This window comes from Sminthopsis crassicaudata, chromosome 6, assembly GCF_048593235.1.
Source record: "Sminthopsis crassicaudata isolate SCR6 chromosome 6, ASM4859323v1, whole genome shotgun sequence".
NCBI lineage: Eukaryota > Metazoa > Chordata > Mammalia > Dasyuromorphia > Dasyuridae > Sminthopsis > Sminthopsis crassicaudata.
The window spans coordinates 179192945-179218571 of NC_133622.1; the positions used below are offsets into that span (position 1 = coordinate 179192945).

At 46.1% G+C, this 25627-nt stretch overlaps 1 protein-coding gene across 5 annotated transcripts in view; it reads right to left on the reverse strand.

The window, feature by feature from the left end:
• RBPMS (RNA binding protein, mRNA processing factor) overlaps positions 1-25627 on the reverse strand; it is a 162871-nt gene that overhangs the window by 29360 nt on the left and 107884 nt on the right. For all 5 annotated transcript variants that reach the window (XR_012483499.1, XR_012483498.1, XM_074275404.1 and 2 more), the window contains exon 5: positions 15245-15395. Coding sequence is in view for 3 of the 5 variants with exons in the window: in XM_074275404.1 (XP_074131505.1) it covers positions 15245-15395 (151 nt within the window). In the remaining 2 variants the exon portion in view is untranslated. The remainder of the gene's footprint in view (positions 1-15244; positions 15396-25627) is intronic.

A 25627-nucleotide genomic window follows, 5' to 3' on the forward strand; every position in this document is an offset into this window, starting at 1 on the left:
ACTGGGAATTCGTGGGTGACATTTTGCAAAACACATTCCAAGCTCCTGAAAACAGGGGATACGTGAAGACAGCCACAGATGAACGGAGGAAAAAACCCTCTCCTCAAACAGTAACAGCAACGGCTGGGAAAGCCTGGGCCGGATGAAAAATTCCACTCCAATTATTTTTAATGAAAAAAGAATCCATCGTAAAATTAGAAAAACAAACTGGCCTCTTAGCCAGGGGAGGTCTCGGGCCTGCCCCCTGAACAAGGCCTCAGAAAGCGCTGGACGGCTCCTGGGGGCAATCATGGTTCCTCAGGAGGGGGGATAGGCTGCAGGCTCCAAGGAGTCACAGCCAGAAGGGGCTCTGAAGTCACTGAGACCCACAGACTCAGTTTACACAGAGGGAAACGGCAGTCAATACATCGACAGGTCAAACGAGACAACGGGCCCACGCACTTCCAGGATTTGGACTATTACTGTTTTAAGTCAAAGGCCCAGGCTTTGGGATGGCTCCCTTTAGGCTCTGGCCACCCTGTGCCCGGGGCATGTGCCCACTTGCTACTCCATGTGGAGATGATCCAACTGCTCCCTCTCCTCCACAGGGGAGCCCCGAGGGAAACAAAGGGAGCAGGGGGAAGGAACCCAGCTGGAGATCTCCACTGAGGCGGGCCCAAGCTTCTGGGGACATGACGGCAGTCAGAGATGGGGAAGTCTGTGACCAGCATCTTCCCTCAGGCCACGCTCCCGCGCCTACCAAAGGGGATTCCATCGGGACAGGATGGAGCTGCACCATCTGGTCCCATTGCTAGGGCTCGTCATCTTTTACAGATCAGGAAACTGAGGCCCCGGAGGGGAGCCTTTCTGGGGTCACACAAGAGTGGGATTTGAATGCAGACCCTGAGAGTCCAATCCAAGCGTTCTTTCTGCAGGCCCATAGAAAGGCGTTTTCCTACCCTAGAGAGACAAACACAAACCTCGTGCCCTCGAGGAGTTCCCCCAGTCTGGCAGGGAACAACAAGCCTTCAGCTTCGTATGAACAAGCTACAGACACAGCATCCCCCGAGCTCCTCATCAGAGGGGCAGCACGAGGAGGAGGATGGAGAAAGGCTTCCTGCAGGAGGAGAGATGGTGGCTGATGGGCCCAGCCCAGTCCCCACCTAACTGCGCTTCCCGAGAGCTACTGTTAGAGCCAGGATGGAGCTGGCCAACAGTGTCAGGGTGAGATTCATTCTCTTCTCTGTCTGTACCCAGAACGTAATGACTGGAAATCACTAGTACTCATTATAGTAGACAAACAGGGGTTCTCATTAAAAAAAGAACCGAGATTTGGAGAGTACAGGGAACTCCTTCACCGTGCAACTCCCAACTGCTGGGGCCTAGCAGAGAGGTCCTGGCCAGCTGGGCGGTGCAGTGCATGGAGGCTCGGGCCTGGAGCCCAGAAGATTTGAGTTCAATCGGCCCAGGCACCCCTGGCCAAGTCCTTCGCTTGTGTGCCTCAGTTTCCTCCTCTGTAAAAAATGATCCGGAGAAAAAATGGCAAACGACTTCCGTGTCCTTGCCAAGAAACCCCCAAATGGGTCATGAAGAGTTGGACAGGACTGGAAAATGACAATAATAAATGCTTCCTGACTAAGTGAAAAGGGCCCAACGTCGGCTCTCAACTCATTGATGCATAAGAAGAACAGAAGAACCAGTGGCTGTCTTTCATCACATTATAGCACGACTGGAAATGCTTCCTACAGAAATTTATATCTATCGTAGGAAAACAAGTGAATAGCTTCATCTTAGAGAAACACTGGCACACAAGTACATTGTTGGTGGAGCTGCTTGGAACACAATCTGGCACTGTGCCACGGCAGTGAGAAAACTGATCATATCCTTTAATCATTGATTATTTTTTACGTGCACTATATCCTAAGGATATTATTAAAGGGGGGGGGGGGAAGAGCAGTTACCTCTCACCAGGGGGGGGATTCCGGCTTCCAACGGAATATTAACCGATTAGACTGCTTTTGATAAAGGAGCTCTCAGTGTATTGTAGTGTTTAGGGGAGACTTGTTGTGTCTTTAGTAAGGGAACCCCGTCAGCAAAAACAGGAGGGGGACAGTTCATCCGGAGGCTGGACTCGAACACAGGTTTTCATACCTCCAAGGCCGACTGCCTACTGCAGCACACTGCTTCTAGAAAGGTTATATAATTTGGAGGGAAATCATTTTTAAATAAAGAAGTTTTAAAATAAAATGAAAAGAGAATTGTGTTCCACATAAATTACCTGGCAGAAGGGAAAATAATTCAAAACCTGTGCATGGTGAGCTGACGGTCCAATGGGACTGCCCTTGGTTCCTTTTCAGGCCCGCATGTTGCCGAAAACTGGCCATGGCCTGGCATGAGCAGGGCCCAGGAGCAGGGCCGCGGGGAGCCGGCTTCTGCTCTCAGGGCCCTGGAATGCATTTAGCATCATCAAATTCCCAGAGGAGGGGGAGACCTCCCGGGATGAGAGGTCACGCAGGAGGTGGGAAGCTGGAGGTCAAGAATGCCAGCCCCTCCTCCTCCTCCTCCTCCAGCCCTGGCATCCACCGCGGGCTCGTGCCAGGTGGAGGGCTCTGGGAATGTGGTGCACTGGCTCCTGGAGAAGGGATCGGCTTGTTTATTTTTGTAAGAAACAGTCTGGTCCCTTAAGTACGGAGACTAGGGCTTGCTGCCTCCTAGTTAACATCACGGGGGAGCTGCAGGGAGGGGCGTTCCGGGCCCAGAACTCGTGCTATGCCTCCTGGGAGATCTGGGCTCAAGGGGGCAGCACTGACTGTCAGCCCTCAGACCCCTCTAGTCTTGCTTAGTGTCAGACTTCCTTCTTCTTCTGGGTGACTTAACCTGCTGGGTCTCAGTTTCTCACCTGTAAAATGGGGAGGAAAGGAAGCTCTTTCCAGCTCCAAAGCTACATGATGACCCCGACTTTGGAAAACCACAAAGCCTGGACTCTGGATGATCAGAGTTCAAATCCAGCCCTAGAGATTTCCCAGTTGAGTGACCCTAAGCAAGTCCTTTTTAACCTCTGCCTGCCTCAGTTTCCTCATCTGTAAAATGGGGATACTAACACCTTCCAGTTCTCAGGATTGTGGTGAAGATCAAATGAGCCAGCCAATGTTTGTAAAAAAGCTTTGCAAATCTTAAATGCTAGCCAGCTCTCACCGTAAATCTGATTTCACGGGGAGAGGGTTTAGCGAGGGAGGAGGCGCACTTGTTGGCTCCATCATGGGGGGATTTTTGCTGAGGAGCAGGCTGACCTGAAGGTCTCTGAAGTTCCTTCCAACTCCGAAGGGCTTCCTCAGGAGGCCCGGAGCTTCACGGGAATCATGCAGAAGATTAATAGGTTGCCCCGCTCACTCTCCAGTTAGATAAACAGCGAGTGCTTGGCAGGGCCAGCCAACATCCACACCCCCCCCCCGGCCCGGCCCTGCTCCCACCCCTCGGATTCCTGAAGCTCTGCTGGGAGAGCAGGGCCTCGAGTCCGGCTCTGCCCGGCGGCCCGGGCCCCGGCCTGCACGCCCACCAGCGTGGGGGCTCTGCGGCGGCCTGGAGCACATCCTGGCTCTGGACACCGCTCGCTTATCCGCCGATGGCGATGTCCCTCAGGACCAAGCATCTGAGCTAGGGCAGCCCACACCCAGGCTCCTTCCTAGGCACACCGGGCGGGTCTCTGGGGTTCTCCATCCCAGCAGGTCCCTCCTCCTCTCGGCCACCACGGGGCCGGAGCCCCACAGGGACGGCTGCCACATTCCCAAGGGTTCGTGTGATCCCTGAGGTGATGGAGAGCTTGGGAGACTCCGCCAGAGAACCGAGGAAGGAGCCGGGCCCGGGATCCAGGCGGCCTGACTTCGTGGCGGGTTTCCTGCTGCTCCTCAGACCATGCCAGGGGATGTGAGGACACGATGCTATATATGGTCCTAACTCATCTGCTTATTCATCCGACAGCCCCAGGACGCAGAGGGAGGCTCCAGGGCAGCAGCAGCAGCAGCAGCGGGCCCCATGTTTTTGAGAGGAGAGATAAAAGGAGAAAAAGGAAGAGGGGGGAGAGCGAGAGAGCATTTCCTTCATGTTCCACTTACTCAAGCCCATTAACAGCGAAAAACACTCTGAAAAAGCTTCCTCCGAAGGACACGAACAGACAATTTTCAGATGACGAAACCAAAGCTATCTATAGTCATATGAAAAAATGCTCTAAACCACTACTGATCAAAGAAATGAAAATTAAGACCACTCTGAGATACCACTACACACCTGTCAGATTGGCTAAGATGACAGGAACAAATAATGATAAATGTCGGAGGGGATGTGGGAAAACTGGGACACTGATACATTGCTGGTGGAGTTGTGAAAGAATCCGGCCATTCTGGAGAGCAATTTGTAACTATGGCCAAAGGGCTATCAAACTGTGCATTCCCTTTGATCCAGCAGTGTCGCTACTGGGCTCATATCCCAAAGAAATCGTAAAGGAGGGAAAAGGACCCACATGTGCAAAATGTTTAGCAGCTCCTTTTGTGGTGACAAACACCTGAAAAGGAGTGGATGCCCATTGGTTAGGGAATGGCTGAACAAGTTGTGGTGCATGAAGGTAATGGAATATTATCGCTGTATAAAAAATGATGAAGCTGATTGTAGAAAGGCCTGGGAAGATTTACATGAACTGATGCTGAGTGAAACAAGCAGAACCAGGAATACATTGTATACAATAACAAGAATGTGCCATGATCAACTGTGAAAGACTTGCTTCTTCTCAGTGGTTCAGTGATCCATAACAATCCCAATAGACTTTGGACAGAAAATGCCATCTGCATCCAGAAAAAGAACTAAGGAGACTGAATGTAAGTCACATCCTCTGTTCATTCTTTTTTCTATTTTTTCCCCCTTTTGTTCTGATTTTTATCCCCCAACCTGATTCAAAAAGCAATGTGTATTAAAATAAATAAATTAATAAAAAATAAAGCCTGAGGTCTACCTCCTTCAAACAATCTGCACTATAACAATACTTCAAACATTCACTGTATACATGAAGTCATGGCTTTAGAGCTACAAAGTTCATCCAAGATCATCTGGCTCGTTCCCTCATTTGACGGATGAGGAAACTGAGGTTGAGAAGCTGATTTGCCTCATGTTTGCACAGGTAGCAAATGAAAAACCAGAATTCAAATACAGAGTCTTTCTAGAGCTCTTCCCAATTCGTGACGCTGCCTGTCCATCTAGGATCTGGGTTTTGGGGGGCACTGAAATGTGACCCCACTTATTCTACAGGAAAGACAGAACAAGGCATCTGTTTTGGGCTGCCTGGGTGGGGAGCCATCTCTTAGTCTCAGGAACAGCCCCGTCCATGTACAATACTGTTCCCTCCTGGCTGCAATGGGCCTATGATCTGGGTGAGACCCAAAACCCCAATTTCGTACTGACTCTTGTGCTTGCTGCTTAAGGAGAGAGGGATGTGTTTTGGAAGTGGGGGGCTCAAAAGGAAGATTGTATCATTCGACCCCCAGACGCCAGCAGTAACAGCGAGGATGCTCCTCTGCGTGGAGGCAGACACTCCCTCTCTGAATGACATTCTGTAAATCTCTGTCATTCTCATCATTTAGAGAGGGAGGGTAGCAGGGTCCCGTCTCAGACACATTCTGGCTATGTGACCCTAGCAGTCACCTTTCCATGCCCTAGGCAACTCCTGAGGACTGTAACATATAGCAAGGGTACCAACCTGCACTGGCAGAAAGAGTCCCCTTTAACCAAAAAAGTTCCCTTTAACCAAAGAAATCAGTCTCCTGTAGGCTCCTGGAACCTACAGACATCAGTAAGCCTATTTTACAGATGAAGAAACCAAGTCCCAAGCACTGTGACTTGCTCATATTCACTAGCAATGGACAGGGGGACAAGATTTGAATCTAGATTTTCCCGACTCCAACTCTGGGAGGTCAAATGGAAAGTGAAATGAATTGGAGAGGTAGGATTCAAATGAGAAGACCCCTCCAGCTCCCCCCTCTCCCAAACAGAATATCCCTTCATTAAAACCTGGACAATTCAGCAGAAAACGGACCCCTGGAGAGTCCTGGCTTTCCCTGTTCACTTACACCCCACATGCATCCATCTTCCCTGGCTCACTTGGGGTTTTCCTCCCAAGAAAACAAGGAATTAGTGTAACACACAGAGCAGATCCAAATAATATAAGCTTCATAAAGTGAAGTGCCACGGAGCTCATTACAGCGTGAGGGAAGTCACGGACGCCAGGGGAGCGTTCACTCCTTGGTCAAATCATGGAGGGAGAATGGGGAAGGAGGGAAAGATGGATGCTACGGGCGATAGCCCATCGGCTGTTTTATCCGTGCTAGTCTCTGGGAACTGCTGAGCTTCTTCTTCACCTTTGCCCTCCCGGAAACTCCACTGCTTTGGATATCCTGGGTATTTAGCGGCCCATGAGCTCCCACATCCAACCCAAACCCAGTTTCATGAGAGGCCACGCTGAGAGACGCAGAGTAAGCTTAAAAGTCCTTAATCCGGGGGCTGTGGACTTGTTCTTAAAATATTTGGACAATTGCACTTCAATCTAATTGCTTTCCTCTGTGACCTATGTGCTTTCACTCATTCACAAACATGATTCTGAGAAAAAGCTCATGGGCTCCAACAGTTGACCATCGAGTCAAAGGGGGGTCCAAGGCACTCGGGGTCCCAGGAATGCATCTGATACCAAAAGGGGCAACCGAGGAGGAAGCTCGGTACAATGGAAGGGATGCAGACTCGGGAGCCCACGGGGCTTGCAGACCCCCTGGGTGATCCCTCCCTGGGCCTCAGTGTCCTGATCTGCAAAATGGAGTCCCTTTCAGCTATAAAATCCCACCACCCACATGCAATTTCCTGTCAATAGCTATAAAGGCTTGGCAAGCCCAATCCCCAACGACCTCCCTGGGATAACAAATTAAGAGGCCGAGAGACTTGATCCCATTATCCCTTCCCTCTACCCAGGTGTTCTCAAGAGGTTGTTTGGATAGCAACCTGATCTACAGCCTGGCTCTGGATGGCTCCTTCCCCACAGAACAACATGGAGATTTGGTTTTTTAAATGGTTATTTTATTAATTTCCCAAGAATGTGGACTTGAAATGAAACTCCAAGAAGAAATCCCAGCATCGGGCAGCTTTCCCCAATGATAACCACCCCCCCCATCGAGTTATCCAGCCTCTGCTTGGAGACTGCCATTGTGGGGGAGCTCGCCCCCGACAGGGTGCCCATGTGACCTGGAGACAACTCTCAGGTCTGCATGTACCACTCAGCTTTTCCTAAAAGCAAGCAGAGGAAGTGGCCATGCAGGGGAGGGGTCAGTCAGAGATGATCTGCTTTTGGTATCCTGCTGGGTGAATGGGGGGCAAGGGGGAGTCTGTAGAGGGGGGGAAGGAGTTTAGAATTTTAAAAGCCAAAGGAAGCTTTTCTGACCTCAATTCTAATTTGGCCTTGTGGCCATTTCCCCATTCCTTCAGGCCCCGGTTTGAACCTGAGGGATCATGCATGATTTAAGCCAATTCTGTCTGCCCAGGCCCATGCTCCACACTTTCATCAGGGCCTGGATGCCCCCTGCCCAAGACATGGAATAAAACAGAGGCTGGGGCAGGACAGGGCAAAGGGTAGAGCCACACCCTTCACAAGAAACATTTAGAGATATAAAGTATATTAACTCTTCACAAATCTGAAGCCAACTGAAGGCTGGGCTGGGCTGATGGTCTCTGGTATGGTGAGTAAACAGCTGCGGGGGGGATCACGTTGGACTAAATCTGTCCCCAAAGGAGATGAAAAAAGTGCATCTTTTCCCCACTGGAGTTATAGGGGCTTGTGAGGGTGGAATATTACATTTCATGTCCAAATTGATCCATGGGGGAGCTGGTGGTTTTGCCCAAGTGTTTTGTCCCACTGTCTTTGTCCTTGTTGGAAGGGAAGACCCCACCTCCTTTGTGTCTCCAGGGGAAGGGGTGTCTTTATAAATATATGTAATAGAAAAACAAGGCTGACCAGTAACATCATCAGAGCATGAGTTCACCAGCAAACACACCCCAAGAATAGACAAATGCACCCCATAGGACCAGATGCTTCCAATGTGAAATCTAACGGTCTCCCCCCTGGAAGGCCCCAGTCCATCCCACATCACACTGCTGTCAAACCTCTCTTCTCTCTGGTTTCTGACAGACAGAGCCAGACCTAACACCCAGCCTGTAATGGCCAAGAAATCTGACAAAAGACTCGGGGATATTTCTTTTTAAAAAAGGAAATGAAGTGATAACTTTTGATTTCATATCATTTTCATTTCTGAATACATCCCTTTGTTCGCCTCTCCGGCCCAGTGGGCCTTCCATTGAAACAGGTATTAAAATAGGAAAAAGAGAGAGAGAGAGAGAGAGAGAGAGAGAGAGAGAGAGAGAGAGAGAGAGAGAGAGAGAGAGAGACAGAGACAGAGACACAGAGACAGAGAGAGACAGAGAGAGAGAGAGAGAGAGACAGAGAGAGAGAGAGAGAGAGGAGAGAGAGAGAGAGAGAGAGAGAGACAGAGAGAGACAGAGACACAGAGAGAGACAGAGAGACAGAGAGAGAGACAGAGAGAGAGAGAGAGACAGAGAGAGAGAGAGAGAGAGAGAGAGAGAAAGAGAGAGGAGAGAGAGAGAGAGAGAGAGAGAGAGAGAGAGAGAGAGAGAGAGAGAGAGAAAGAGAAAGAAAACAGCTCCATAAAACCATAACAACAGCTCTAAAAGCACATGTGATGTTCCACATCTCTCGCCCTCACCTCTGGAATGAAGTTCAATCATTATAATGAGGATCCTGGATCACAGGGAATATAGATCATGCTCATGTGGGTGTCTCAGGGCTCTCTGCTCAGGGGTCCTCTTCCCTTCTCCCTCTAGATCACTTGATGATTTTATTTGAATTTACCACTTCTATGCTGAAGATTCTCAAATTTACCTATTCTGCACCAAACTCTCTGCTGACTTCTAATCTCACATCTCCAAATGCCTTTCAGACATCCCCAATAGGATTTCCACTATACATCAAAGCAAGCAAGAGGAAAGGAAGAAACGTACAACAAAAAGTCCAATAGTTTCTGCATTCTCTAGATATTCTCTGATCTAGCTGCCAGCGAGGAAGAAAAAGGTGATTTTTTGGGGGGTTGCTTGGTTTTTTCCAAAAAAACTGAGTTTTTTACTTGCTCATTGTATCCCAGACAGAAAAGGTCTCTGAAGCTATATTTAAACTTGGATGTTCCTGACTCCAGGTCCAGCACTCTATCCATTAACCAAGTCTTTTAACCTGCTTGTTGATTGTACATATTCGCTCCTTCCCTCCCTCTACCCACACAGATATCATACCCTTACTTCTTTTGCATCTCTGAACCTTCCCAAGGTAGTATCTCCCAAAATATCTTGGGATTTTTTGGCTAGATTTCTTTCTTAAGGAGCACGCCTTAAACCAAAATCAATCCAGTTCTAAATGACCACCAATAGGTCCTAAGCCAAGCCCCTTGGGTCACAGTTTGGGGTCTGGATGGACTCAGACTGAATGTAAATAGCAGTCAGTGATTTCTGCTTTGGCCAGAAACCCTGAGGGTATTCCCTTCACTAGGTTCATTCACTGATATTTTTTTTTGGACTTGGTGAAAGAGAAATTCTTTACCTTAATTGCTACGTACCCTTAATGATTGAATGGGTGTTACCTCAATCAGACTGAGACTTGGTGAAGACCTTAACTTAAAAAAGACCGAGGTCTCCCACTGCATCCAGAGCAACCTGAGTCATCCTGATCTATATCTGGCCCCCGGACCCAGATGGCTCTGGGGAGGAAAGTGAGGCTGGTGATACACAGCCCTCCCTCGTTTAAATCCAATTCATTGGCATGTTACAGCATCACTTTTTTGATGTCAAGTTCCTCTTTGAAAACCAAGGATCAACAACATGTATAATCTACATCAGATTGCTTGCTGTCTTGGGAAGGGCAAGAGAAAAATTTGGAACTCAAAATCTTACAAAAATGAATGTTAAAAACGATCTTTACATGTAATTGAAAAAATAAAGTAACATTAAGAAGAAAAAACCAAATAAGATATTTGTAAGGCACTTAGCATAGTGCATGGTGTATAGTAGATGCTATATAAATGCGTCCTTCTCCCCTTTTCTTGAATTTAAGTTTGTCCTCCAAGGAAGGTATATCACAGACCAGCTTCAGATGAGTCCTAAAGGAGTTTACCATCACCCTAGGCTAGATCCCCTTTCTATAAATTAGTGTTACCAGTGTGGACCACAGGAACATCTAGAGTCCTGTTCTATAAGGACATAGGGATTGACAATATTACATCCGAAAGTGCTGGAAAACCTCAAAATTCCCACTACCTCTACAGTAGGAGGCTGCCCAACATGACCCCCACATGTTCCAAAACAGGCACTCAATACATGTTGATCTTCTGGGGTGGAGTCCAAAGTCTTCCAAAGGACTTGGGTATCCTCCCTTTGACAGTCCCTCCTTGAGAAGGCTGCGGGCATGGGGGAGGGCAGAGGGCACCGACAGCCTCCTGACATCACAGCAAACACAGCTCTGAGAGACCCCTCAACGTGTCTCTCTGTCCCCCAGAGTCTCCGGCCTGGATGCCAGCCAGGGTAGAACAGCACTAGACAAATGGGTCAAGTCAAGCACACTGAAAGCAAACAAGGAAACAATTTCACATTTCCTTAAGGGGGCATGTGCCTGGTGAGACTTTAAGAATCTTTTAGGTAGAATACAACAAGCATTTTACTTCCAGTAGGTAGATAGTGCAGTGGGGATGGTAGAGGGGAGGGCCATATTCACTTGACCCACTTCTCGGAAGTACTGGCCATTAATTACCTTTCCTGTATTGCCCTACCATACTGTGACCAAGGCCGCTGTCCAGCACTCTCTCTGGTCATCCTTCCAGGACTCCTAAGGGCTAGCTGCTCAGTACTATGGGGCCTGGGGGAGATAGAAGCATACAATGCCAGGTTGATACTGAGATTTGGTGGACATTTGAGGCTGAGATGAATGAACACACTATTCCTGAAGTGGAGAGGGTTCAAGTCCAGAAAGTCCAGATTAGAAAGTGAACAAAGTGGTAGAGCAATAGATGGACGACCATTTTCCTGACAACCTTATTTTCCAAAGCTTCAGAGGATCATGGAGTTGTAGCTAGAAGTCTATTCTGAAATCATGGTATTGATGAACTGATGCCGAGTGAAATGAGCAGAACCAGGAGGTTATTGTGCACGGCAAAAACAAGACTGACATGATGATCAATTCTGATGGAGGTAGCATTCTTCAACAATGAGAGGATTCAAACCAGTTCTAATGATCTTGTGATGGAAAGAGCCAGAGAGGATTGTGGGGATTGAGGGTAGATCACAACATAGCAGTTTCACTGTTTTTGTTGTTTGCTTACATTTTACTTTCTTTCTCATTTTTTTCCTTTTTGATTTGATTTTTTTTTTTGTGCAGCAAGATAATTGTATAAATATGTATGCATATATTGGATTTAACCTGTATTTTTACCATGTTTATTAGACTATTTCCTATCTAGAGGAGAGTATGGGGGAAGGAGGAAATCAAAACATAAGGTTTTGCAAGAATTAATGTTGAAAAATTATCCATGCATGTTTTGAAAATAAAAAGATGTTAAAAAAAAAAATCAAAGTATTGTCTGTCTCCTTGAGTGCTGTATCTAAAACATGCTTCTGGGGTCTCCAATAACACACTTTCCCATCTCCCTAGATACTGACGGGAGGTTATGGCCAGGTGACATTTTTCATGCCCACTAAAATGTTAAATGACATTTGTTTTATAATTGAAGATACTGGAAAGAAGTATAAACCTCCTTAGAAGGAAAATGTTAGAATTCTAAACATTTACTCCAACTCAGACAGCATTCCTAATGGAGGAGTCATTCAGAAACAAAACTTTCCATGTGGGTATTTGACACGCAGGTAGAGAAAAGACAAACGCATTTGGGTTCTACCGCTAATCTATTATGGACCTTTTTTTAACCCTGGAAAACAGAAAATCTGCCAAAAGTCTTTAAAGAAAAAAAGACACTGATGAGGCAGCACTCACTTCACAGCACCCGGGCCAGCTCTCACTTCACACACAGGCAAAGTGAGACCCAAAGGATTGGACCCAGATTGTCTGACTCCAAACCCAATGCTTTTCATTTATGCTCAACCAAGGAAATCTACAGATTTATTATCATCTTCCTGGAGGGAGCTGATGGGAGATGGCAATGGCAGAGCACTATTGGTCAGCATGCCTTTTCGTTATGGAGTCCAAGGATGAAATGCTTGGGCCTAGTTCTGGACACATCCTGCTACAACCCAAATCTTATCTTGCCCAATCTCTGGGGGCTGCAGCCTAAGCCTTTCAAAGATGGGAACCCCACGCCTGGAGCTACTTCTAGCCAAGAAGCCTCGTATGCTGTCTAAGATTCTGAGCACCTCCCAAAGAGCCCAGAGGGCTGTCCTCCTTCTGGACTCAGAGAGGGCCTGAGGACACTGACCGTCCGTTCTCAGGTCCTTGGAGGCTCTCTCTGATTCTGGGCCTTCCACCCACAGCTGCTTCTCTGGATTCCCAGGGGGTAGCTCTCCCCACATTGAGTCTACCAGCATTTCTTCAGCCCAGTAAATGGTTAAGCAGAGAGCAGCACCACTGTGCCCACTCAGAGTGGTTCCCTCCGACAGGCTGCCACGTTCATTCCCTCTGGGGCAGCGGCGTTCAGGGGATTCTTGGTGGAGCCAGCTAAATCCCAGAGAAGATATCTGGACACTAGGGAATGCCAGCTTGCCAAGGGGAGAGAGGCCAGTTCACCTATCCCGTCCTGCGGGCAGGTCCTGTCTTCAGCACTCTGGCCAAGCAACCCTGAACAGCTCTCAGTAGTGGGAGGAAGGATTCCCCTGCACGGGAGCTGCAGTCTGCTTGCCTGCCTTTCCCTCCATGTCCACTCCTGGTTCTATCCTCTGGGCCAGGTAGAACAAGGGAAGTATTTTCAGAAACCACCGGCTTTAGGCCAGAGTTCATACTCACTGCCAAAGTCCGCTTGCTGGGTAACCCCCCTGGACCTCAGCTCCTCACATATAAAACAAAGGAGTTCAACTACACGGCACTGGAGGCCCCTGGAGACTTGCCATCTGTGACGGAGGAGAGTGGGAGAGGGAAGGAAGAAGGGGAACAAACCTTTATCAGGCCCCTACAACAAGTCAGTCACTGCGACAGGCTTTAAAAATGTTCTTTCGCTTGATGTGTTTCTAGTCATAACCACAAACAAACAAGACTGCCTTGATGAAGGAGTGGTGCTGGAAGATGGGGATTATGGACAACTAAGTTCCTTCTTCTCCAGGCCCAGTGGGGCCAGATCTTTGACCCGATTCTCATCCTGCAGATTCAAGGCCGTCGGCCTTCTGCTACGATGCTCTCCGAGTTCCAGTGTCCTCACTTAGCCCACTGGCCTGGAAAGTAAAAGTCCAAGGACGCCAAGATTTCATGCCGCAGCTGAGAGTCAGAGCACTTAGAGAGGCACAAGGCCATTATGTGGGCAGAGGAGGTGGCAGGCACTCCCTGCAGGAACCCCCAGGTGGCCAGGCCCTTACAATGGAGGGATGGTGGTGGCAAGGAAGAACCCAGGATAACTACTCCTTTCTGTCAGAGGAATATTGGAGACGGGAGCCTACAGGACTATCTTACTCATTACCCTTGCTGTGCAGGAAAAAATTAGGAAGAGATTGAGACCTTCCAAACGTGATCTAGCGGCGCTGACAGCAAGCAGGCATTGGAGCAGGGAGAAGAAATAAGGACAGGGGGGAGACAATTGGATCTCGATTCCCAAGCCTAGCCACTGAAGGAAGCCCATAGGACCAACTGAAAGAAGTCTAGGGGGTGGGTGCCACTCAGTGGGAATGATAAATCCCCTGTAGCTGTCTCATTATCCAAATTTGGACTTCATGTTCCCAATGTCCTGGATCCAATGACCATATTTTGTCTAATTATGATGCAAAATAGTGTGGTTTCAAATACGTGTGACCAGTTGGTGAAATCCCTCCTTTGTACCAATGGGGACCTGGCCGTACTCCAAAGCCATACAAGGAGAAAAAAGAGAACATTATGGTACAGAGCTGGAAAAGGATGGGGAATGAGAAATGGCAAGATCCAGGTTCTGATGTTTGGTCTGTCGATTATCAGCTATGGTCAGTTATTCAACTCCGCTGAATATCAGTTTGTTCAACTGTGAAATGGGGATAACAGAGCCTGAGCATTGGATCTTGCAAGAAGGCTGGGAAGACCGAGTCACAAAGCCCCCACAAGTCCTACGACATCAACAACATCGGCTCTTAGTGTGCATTACAAGAGTACCTCCTTCGGGAGCAACACTACCAGAGTCACCAGCTAAGGTCCAGAAAGACCTTGTAGAGGGCCCTGGATTCCATCATTGCCTTCATGATGGCTATTACTGAGGAGTGCCGAGATTCCCTCTGGGAGCCCCCCTCCCCGTTCCCCCCCGTGCTGGTGAGTTATTCTCAGAAAACCACCCATCTCGGGAAGACAATCTCTCTTCAGTCTAAATCAGGAATTTCCCAAACTGGAAACCAACGGTCTAACATCCTCTCCCAAATGGAAGGGCCGACTGACAATTAGCTCTGCTCCCAAGGGGGTGTGGAACAAAACATTTTTCAATGATGTCTAAAAGGGGCTAGATCTCCAAGGAAATGGACCACACTCATGGGCTGGCCAGGAGAACTTCATCTTCCTGGTCACTGTCAAGTCAACTGCCAAGATCTCTACAGACAGCAACTGGAAATCCCTCAGACAGGTTCCTCCCTCCTCCCTCCTCCCTCTCCCTATTCCAGGAGGTAGAAAAAGACACAAGTTAATAGGTTATTTCTGCTTCATAGCCTGCTGCCGCTAAAGAATGCACAGCCCAGCGGCCCACCTTGTGGGGTGGGGTCCTCCATCTGTAGCTGGGCTGCGGGCTCAGCAGAGCTCATCTGTCCTGGGCCTGTTCCTGGAGCCTGATCCAAGACTAGCCCGGTCTTTGGCACCCCAGGGTCAGCTCCACAACAGGACAAGGAATCAGAGGAGAACACAGTTATTCACTACTCACCACGTCACCTGACCCAACACAGTCAAAGGGGGAGTGTGTGTGTGTGTGTGTGTGTGTGTGTGTGTGTGTGTGTGTGTGTGTGTGTACACTGCCTCACAACTTACATGGCTCCCTGGCGATGAACTGAGGGGCGGTACTGGGCAGAGGAGTGCTGGGGTTCGGGGTCCCGACAAGTTTGTTCTTTGCCATCTTTGTGTTTGCCTTGGCAAACTCTAGCCGCAGCGTCTGGGGAATTTCAGGATCGAAGCGAATGCCCTGCGGGGAGAAAGAACAAATGGGAGGTGTTTTCATCATCTTAGAATCCAACCTAAAGAGCAGAAAAACAAGCACACGGGCCAGAAGACGTCCTGCATGGCACACCCTCAATGATCCATGACCCATGGCTGATCAACTCGCAGGGAACTCAGGCATCCCAAGCAGCGTCACTCTCAGCACCCTTTCGCTGCAGTTTCAGGAACACAGATTTTACTGGTTCTCCCAATGTCATTTTACTACTTTAGTGCTTAGATGAAGCTTTAAAATGACATTTTAAAAAATAAATGAGGACGTTCTGATACACTAGACCCTTCCCAACAAAGACTCAACCTCCTAGCAGCCTCTGGAACAGTAAGCCTGCTGATGGCTAGCAGAAGGTCAGGCTCGCCTCTAACCCTCAGAGTCTGGCTGCCTAACTCTGCCGGTCCCCACTCTGGGCCCTCTGAAAGCTGCCTTCATGCGTTTGCCTTGTGATGCCACGGGGCTAAGGGTGTCCTTGGCGTGGCTTCTTTCCCCTGGTGTCTCCCCCCACATTCTCCACACTGGTCACAGAGCAGCAGAACGTCTCCTTCCATTGAGATACGATGCTTTTCTTAGGGGGTCCTTCCCCAATCTTTGAACACTGAAGATGCATTTTACATTGATACTTTAAAATACATTTCTGGGAAGACTTGTTAGAACTAAGGTGGGATAAAGCAAGCCAAAGAATGAATTATACAATGATTTCAATATTGTCAACCAAAAAATATTACTTTAAAAAAAAAAAGTAAAAAATTAAAATAAATAAATAATTAAAACAGCTTGAAAGGACTAATGAATTCGGATTGATTCTAGAAGCCCAATGACAAATGCTACTCCCTTCCTGACAGAGGCAGAAGTCTCTCGCAACACAATGAGGCACACATTTTTAAAGACAGTCAGTACCATTTAAAATTGATTTGCCTGCTCTTTTCGTAGCAGCCAGAAACTGGAAGTCGAATGGATGTCCATCAATGGGAGAATGGTTGGGTAAATTATGGTATATGAAGGTTATGGAATATTATTGCTCTGTAAGAAATGACCAACAGGAGGAATATAGAGAGGCCTGGAGAGACTTACATCAACTGATGCTGAGTGAAATGAATAGAACCAGAAGATCACTGTACACTTCAACAACAATGCTGTATGAGGATGTATTCTGATGGAAGTGGATTATCTTCAACATAAAGAAGAGCTAATCCAATTCCAATTGATCAATGATGGACAGAATCAGCTACATCCAGAGAAGGAACACTGGGAAGTGAATGTAAATTGTAAGCACTACTATCTATCTACCCAGGTTACTTATACCTTCGGAATCTAATACTTAACGTGCAACAAGAAAATTGGATTTACACACATAAAATGTATCTAGGTTATACTGTAACACATTTAATATGTATGGGATTACCTGCCATCGAGGGAGTAGAGGGAGGGAGGGGAAAATCTGGAAAAATGATTATAAGGGATAATGTCATATAAAAAAATTACTCATGCATATATACTGTCAAAAAAAATTTTTATAATTAAAAAATAAAAATAAAAAAATAAATAAAATTGATTTGCCTATCTGTAAGTATTTGTTACAAGGAATGGCTTTCTTTTGGGAGAGCTGGTAATATTGTAGGGGGTGGGACAGTGGTGGTCCCCCCAAATTAAGCTATAAACATCAATAAAAACGTAGAAGTGGGAAGGTCAGAAGGGAAAGCAGACAAGGAAGGCAATGTAGGGATTAATGTGTTAAGTGTGATGAACACTGGAGAAAAAAAAACAACGCGGTACTTGGCAGATGGATCAATTTACATACAATGCTAAGTTTGTTGATGACTTGTTCAAGGCCATAAGGAAAAAAATATTTATTCTAAAAAGGATTTCAAAACTTCCCCCTTACAACCAGGGCAATAGATGAAAGCGTCAACATTTGAAAAGCTGAGCCTATCAACATTTGAGCTGCAAAGAGCAGTTACTGTGAAGCGTTGGGACAAGAACAATGGCCAAGGGAAGGGGAAAGGGAACAAGCGCTCATTCCCCTGGCCTACTATGTGCCAGACACTATGCTGAGTGCTTTTATTACTGTTATCTCACCCGAGCCTCAACCCCCTGAGAGGTAGGGGCTATTTTACACTTAAGGAAACTGAAGCGGGCTGAAGTCCACTTGCTCAGAATCGCAGAGTAATAACTATATACACTTTTAAAAGTCTGGATCGGATTTAAACAGGTCTTCCTGACTCCAGCCTGAGTGTTCTACCTTCTACTCCACCAGCAGCCGCAAGTTACCAAGGAGAACTCATGTCAGTGAGATACAAAACCCTTAAAAGGGGGGATAGCACTCCTCAATAGTTCTGTACAGATGAGGAATTGAGGTACAAAGAGCTATGGTGACTTGGCAAAAATCAAAACAGCAGGATGTACCAGAGAAGGTGGGGCTCCATCAAAGGGGAGGTTCGGTTTCTGGCACTGAGCTGAGAGCCTCCCCCTGGTCCTGTGATTCTCCTGCAATCCCTACTTCCTAAGCACCAAGCTCCTTAGCCCAGAATTCCAGGCTTTCTACAATGTGTCTACAATGTATCTTGCTAGTCTTATTTGACCATTCTTCTCTCCAGATTCCAGAGTCCAGCCAAAATGGATTCTTGACGATCTCCAGGTCTCGTCCCATCTCAATGCCCCTCTCAAATACAAAGAAGTTCTCCCTGATCTTTTGGGTCAGAAACAGTTTCTGCCCTTCAAGCATCTCCTAGGACTTTATTGCCCTATAATAATGTTTATGTCACAGATTATTTATCATATTAATATTCTAGAAATATTAATAATAATTCCTCTATATTATATAATTATATATAATTTATATAATTCAATCTGTTGCTAAATTTATATATTATATAATCCAGCATCTGTTTTCCCCTTCCTCCCCATGGCTCAAACCTTTATTACCTCTCACCCGACAACTGACTGCACGAGCCTTCTCATAAGCTACCTTGTCTTCCTTCTCTTCCCTCTTCCAAATAGACCAATTCAATATTTCTAAGGCATGGATCTGACCGTGCCATTCACCTGCTCCAGAAGCATCAGTGGCTCCCTACTGCCTATAGAACGCCTTTGTTTGTTATTTGAAATCCTTCAAGGTCTAGCTTCAACTTATCTTTGCCAACTATTTTCACATTTTTCTCACTTTTAAGTCCAACATTCTATTTCCTACCACATTAGGTTACATAATTTCCAACAGAACCTCTCAGTCAATGCATTAACACTATACTGAGTGCTAGGTAGGGTGTCAAGTGGTAAAGATACAAAGAAAGAAAGAAAAAAAAGGTCCCTCCTCTGAAGGAGCTCACAATATGACTACAGCAAAACAACCCTTGTAATCCCCTAAATTGATTCACTCTTGTCCCACAGCTGCCTCCCTGCTTCTGTAAACCTGCCATGGCTCCCTTTCCTTCCACTCTCTCAGCTAAGAATACAACATCCCATTTTACACAAAACATGGAGGCCATTCACTCAAAGCTCCCTCTGCTCCCCTCTTCCTCCTTTTCTATCATTCAGGTGCCTTCTACCATTTTCTCCCCCTTTACCCCTTTCACACATGAGGACATGGTCCATCTCTTAAGTGAATCCATCCCATCCTCTATTAGATCACCCTCTCATTTATCTCCAATCTCTCCCTGATTAGTGATCCTTCTGTACTGCCTACACTCATGCCCATGCCCAATTCTGATCCAGCCATTCCTGCTGACCATCAACCTGGATCTCCTCCTTTTCATGAAGATTGCCCTCTACTTTCTTCCCTGTCGCTCTTTTCATTCTGGCTTCCACAATCTTCATTCCACTGAAAGGGCTCTCTCCAATGGTTGAATAAGTGATGGTATATGAATGTTATAGAATATTATTGTTCTGTAAGAAATGCCAGCAAGATGATGTAAGAGACTTACATAAACTGCTGCTGAGTGAAATGAGCAGGACCAGGAGATCATTATATACTTCAACAACAATATTATATGATGATCAATTCTGATTGGCTCTTTTCAACAATGAGATGATTGAGGTCAGTTCCAATGATCTTGTGATGAAAAGAGCCATCTACACCCAGAAAGAGTGGGAACTGAGTGTGGAACACAACATAGCATTTTCGCTCTTTTTGTTGTTGTTGCTTGCATTTTCTTTTCTCTCAATTTTTTTTTTCCTTTTTAATCTGATTTTTCTTGTGCAGCAAGATAATTGTGGAAATATGTATACATATATTGGCTTGAATAATTTTTTTTAAACATGTTTAACATAATTGGATTACTTGCCATCTAGAGGGGGAAAGGAGGGGAAAATTTGGAACAGAAGGTTTTGTAAGGGTCAGTGTTGAAAAATTATCCATGCATATGGTTTGAAAATAAAGAGCTTTAATAAAAAAATTTTAAAATGTGCTCTCTCAAAATTTCTTACTAATGATCTTAAGTGTCCAATATAAGGGTCTCTTCTCAATCCTCATTCTCCTTGACCTCTCTGGCCTTTTTGGTCACTCCCTCATCTTTGAGACTTTCTTCTCTCTGGGTTTTTGGAATACCCCTTTCTCCTGGTTCTCCTCTTACTTCCCGAGCACTCCTTCTCTGATGAAGAATCTTCAGCCAGGTCACACCTAAGTCTTTCCTCGGCCTTATTCTCTTCTCTCTATATACTATCTCAATTATTGAGCTCATCAACTCTCACAGATTTAATAACCATCTCTAGTACATAATTCAGATCTGTTCAGCCTTAACTTCTCCACTGGCTTCCAACTTCAAATCTTGGAAGTAGATGTCCTATAGGCATGAACATGATCCTTTCCCTGTTCTTACCTTTCCCATTTACTATCAAGGGCATCACCAGCCTCCCAGGTGTTCTCAACTACTATCTCTCAGCTCCACCCCCATATTCAATCTGTTGCTAAGGCTCAGTGATGATACTAATATCTCTTGAAATCGTCCCCTTCTCTTCTCTGAGACTGCCCTCACCCCTGCCCCTTGCATACTCTCATCCCCAATACCTGTACAATTGCAATATCTGCTGGTGGATCTATCTAGCCTCTCTCCAGGCCCATCTATCTTTTCAGCCATCAAAGTAATTTTACTAAATCTCAGGTCACCCATGACAGATGTCATCACCCCTCTCTGCCCCCTTCCCCAAAACTCCAGGGACTCCCTTTCACCTCAAGGATCAAACACAATTCTGTGTGGCATTCAAAGCCTTTCATATGCCTTCCTCACTCCCCAGCCTTCTTAAACCTCATAGCGCAGCTCCTCCACATGGATGCTTTGATCCAGTGCCATTGGCCCTTTGGCTTCTCCTGTCACAATACACGAAGAGTCTTGGCATATTCTCTGGTTGTACTTCCATGCCTGGAATGCTCACCCTTTTCTTCTCCTCCTCCTGGCTGTCTGTACTTCCTTCAAGTCCCAGTTAAAATCCCAGAAGTCTGTCCCAATCCCTCCTAACTCTAAAGCTTCTTTGTACACACTTGTTTACACATTGTCTCCCTGATTGATTATACACTTCTCTAGGGCAAGGATCTGGCCTTTCTTTATATCCCCAATGTTTAACATAGTTCCTGGCACATAGTAAGCACTAAATAAATGCTTGCTGATTTTTAGAGATCTTGAGGACAGGTATGATATCTTATATGTATTTCTCTTCCAATGCCTAGGACTCTTACCTCTTCACTGAATCCAAGACATCTCTTTCTTTCATTATAACAGAAAGTCTAGAGTTGGCTCTATTCTGAAATGGCACAGAGGGCAGCCCCATTTGGGCCCTTACCTAACTCTTACATAGAGCCTTGGAAACTCCCCAAAGGCCTTACACAATTTTGTCTCTAATAAGTGTGGCTTACAAAGCCTCTAGCCAAGATAATGTGAGAATGTCATCATATACTGGTCCTGTCTTTTCATTTCCTTGGTCCAGGTAGACACACTGAGTCTATAGGAGTGGGGAGAAAAGGAAGGATTGCCCCTCGAAGCCCCCTTTTTCATCTTCCTTTCCCTTTCCCAGAAGCATTTTTCAATAGGAGATACACAAAAACTCTCATGTCTTTCCAAAGGAAGTGACTTGTCTCTTAAGTTTTGACCAGGGCTTAACCTGGGGATCTATAAACTTAAAAAAAAAAAAATTTTTTTAATAATAAAATTAGCTTCTTTTGTAATTTTACATATTTTATTCAATGAATTTAAAAACATAATCTGATAAAGGGGCCCTAGACCTGAACAGAATGATTGACCTTTAAGGGATCCATAATACAAAAACAGTTAAGAACCTCTGGACTAGCCAATATGGATAGAAAGACCCTGACCTGGGTCTCTCAATGATGGGAAAACTTATTCCTCCATGAGATTGAAATGAGAAGAAATGGAGATGAGATAGAGAAAGACATAACTGCTGGCGTCACATCCTTGGTGGGAGGTAGAGGAAGACAGACTGAGACAGGGGAGCTGACAACAAGGGCCAGACTGAGAAACTGAGACAGGGGGATTGACCGCAAGGACAGGAGAAGAGAGAACTAAGAGAGACAGAGGGGGGCTGCTTTGTAGGCACAAAGGCCAACAGTGGCTAATGTCTGAGCCCCAGCTATTAGGTCTCAAAGAGGCTCAGGCTGTGCTGCCAGAAACCTATCCAGGGAGGACTTATGGACCTTTTAAATATGAAATAGCACTGGCTCCTATGGGGAGCCTTAGGTTATTCATATCATGACCTCCCCCCCCTTCCATATATGGAGGAGGAGGGCTGCTAAGCACAAAGCCTGTGCTGACATTAGGAGGGTAGACTTTGCATGTCATCCATCCTAGGACTCCTAAAGATATGGGCCAATGGCCACCCAATCCCAACTCAGAGTGTCTGCCGCCTTGGTATGAGACTCAGTTAATTTGTCCTTGAGCCAAAAATGTATTGGACCTGAAGTTCCTGTAATTTACGACCAGTGCCCCATGCTCATAAGGACTTACAGGGTCAGTCCCCAAGATAGCCAAACAGTCCACAGGCTGCAGAGCAATGACAACACTGCCCTGGTATTCATGCACCAGGACTGCTATCTTTTACTTGACCTTTCCTGGCTCCTCTCACTAACAGTGGAGCTGCCCTTTTCCTTCATCCTTTAGCATCTGTTCTTTGCTCTTAATATGTACCACCTGAATTCTAGGTCTCACCCCTTTTACAGTGTGGGATGGTGAAAAAAGCACAATACTGTAGACAGAGAACCTGGGAGAACTGAGCCAAGTTTTTCCTACCCATCCCCCATTCTCCGATCCCCAGACCTCAATAGAATGACACTGAACTAAATGACCTCCTTATGTTCCATAACTCTTAGAGCTATGATGACCTCTGTTCTTCTGACCAGCTCTAGGTCTACAAACGTATGACACTTTTCTAGAGCCTGCCCATGTAACACTCCAGATTTCCCATAATTCCCCACGATTGACCATTATTTTGTACTCTTTCCTGGATTTGCTCTAGTAACTCTTCAGGTCTCAAATAGTCTCCCTCCTCACCTGCCTGTCAGAATTATTTTTTTTTCCTACTCAAAAGCCACTTGTCCCATGAAGTCTTCCCTGATCCTCAACTGATCAACCAACTAGCATTTCTGAAAGGACTACTGAATCTTTTACCTGCAGAGCACCAGAGATCCAAACAAAAATAAATAAAAATAGCAGAAACATTCCCTGCTCTCATTCTAAAGGAGTCTTTTCCCCTTCTCCTCCTGCATTTTCTCAGAAGCACTGGACTTGATTCTCTCTTTTATCCTGATTATATTCCAAGTTGTAACTTATTTCTCTGGAGCTTATAAAAGGCATTGTGGGCTCATGGATAAAGTTGGCCTTAGAGCCAAGAAAACCGGAGGTTCAAGGCTCACCTCTGTCCCATACTGGTTGTGTCACCCTCAACAAATCATTCCCTGTCAGAATCCAGACCAAATGTAGTAGAAAGAGAATTGCCCAGCACTGGTGGGAGGTGTCTTCTCTCATGGGAGTTCCAGTGACATCTCAGATCCTGACTGTTTCCTATGACTCTCGGGAGCAGCCACCACAGACCCCCAGAAAACTGTCAGCTCTGTGAAGGCAAGGGTGCAGCAGCGGCAGTTTGCCATCACTGCATCCCAGCTCCCAGTCTAGGACCTGGATCCCAGTGGGTGCTTAGCAAACATTTGAGAAGCTGCCCGGTTGCCTCTCCAGGGCCCCACCTCTCTCTTGCAGCCCGTTTTAGCAACCCCACCATTGTGTTCCTCATCCAGGCTCCAACATCCTTTTAAAAAAAGCTCCTTCGTTGAAATGACCTAATTTGCTTGGCAGCCTAGGCAGGGGCCAGAGGCTCAGAACCCAGTCACATTCCACTCCCATCTTCAGCAGCAAAGCCTTATTAGGCAATCAATATCCTGCCTCGGGATTAGCCAGGCCCCAAACTGTGGAGATGTACAACAGGGAAAGGAGGCCTGGGGAGTGAGCCAAAAAGGGGATGAGGAAAGGAGATGGGAAAGGTAGAGAAAGGGTTAGAAAAGGAATCTGCTGGGGTTTCTCATGGGACCTTAACCATGGATCTTCTCTATACCAAGTATGATTAGAGGGAGATTCTAAGATCATATCCTGAACCCAGAAGGGGTCTTGGAGATGATTGAGGTTCACTGTTTCACTTTAAAGAAAAGGGAAGCTAGGCCCAGAGGACTTAACAACTACCTCAGCGTCACTCCCAACAGACAGCAAGGATCCCATTTTTCTTCTTTCTTTTTTATTAAAACTTTTTATTTACAAAACATTTACATGGATAATTTTTCCACACTGATCCTTGCAAAACCTTGTGTTCCAAATTTTCCCTTCCTTGCCCCATCCCCTGCCCTAGATGGCAGGCAGTCCCATACATGTTAAATATGCTAAAATATATGTTAAATCCAATATGTGTGTGTATACATGTATATATATTTATACAATTATCATGCTGCACAAGAAAGATTAAAACTGAGAAAGAAAAAAGGAAAATACTGTGTTATGGTCTATCCTCAGTTTCCACAGCCCTCTCTCTAGGTATAGATAGCTCTCTTCATCACAAGATCATTGGAATTGGTCTGAATCATCTCATTTTGGGAAAAAGCCATTAAGGATCCCATTTTTCAAAATCCACTTTTTCTCAGCTGATCTATTATTGAAATGTTTCCAGTCATTGTTAGCTCCTTTTTCCCCTCCTCCTCTCTCCCTAAGTCCTGAGGGCCTTATGAGTGGGTTCTTAGCCTCATGGCACAGGTAACTTCAGAGATCTGTCAGCTCCACAATCCACTGATTAGGACCCGGAGATCTAATCTCATGGTTTCTGTTGCCTCTCTACCTCCTGGCTCCCTTTAGGTCACAGCCAACATCCCATCTTCTTCAAGAAGTCTTTCTCAGTTCCCCCAGCCTTACTGATTTCCCTTTGTTGATGATTCAATTCTACTGTGTATAGATCTTTCTTCACCATGGTCATGTCTCCTCTGTCGTTAATCAATCAATCTTTATTTTATTTTTTCCTTCTGAGGCTGGGGTTAAGTGACTTGCCCAGGCTCACACAGTTAGGAAATGTTAAGTGTCTGAGATCACATTTGAACTCGGGTCCTCCTGAATTCAGGGCTGGCGCTCTATCCACTGTGTCACCTAGCTGCCCCAATCAATCAATCTTTATTAAGCACTTACTATGTGCTGGGTACTGTGTTAAGGGATAAAAATGAAACAAACCAACCAACAAAAAAAGTAAAAGGTATTTCCTGCCTTCAAAGAGCCTACAATCTAATCTACATAACGAGAGAATAAAAATCTACAAAGTATATACAGCATAAATGGGAAGTAACTGAGAAGAAAGGCACTGGAATCAAGAGGATTGAGAAGGCTTCCTATAAGATAGGGCCTTTAGCTGGACTCAAAGGAAGTCAGGGAAGTCCATTGTCAAGTTAAAGGCCTGGGAGGCAGCCAAAGAGAATGCCTGGAGAAATGGAACAGCCAGAGGCTGGTGCCACTGGTTCCAAGAGTCAGGTAATGAGGTGGAAGAAAATTGGGAACAGATATTAGATTGCGAATCCCTTGAGAGCAAAGACTGGTTTGGTTTTTGTGTATTTTTTTTGTTTGTTTATTTCTGTGTGGCCTTTCTGTGTACCCCCAGTAGTTAGCCTACAGTAGGTGTTTATTAAATGCTTGCTGAGTTACTGAGAATAAGATGCCTCCATCCAACCAGAGAGATTGCTTTCAATT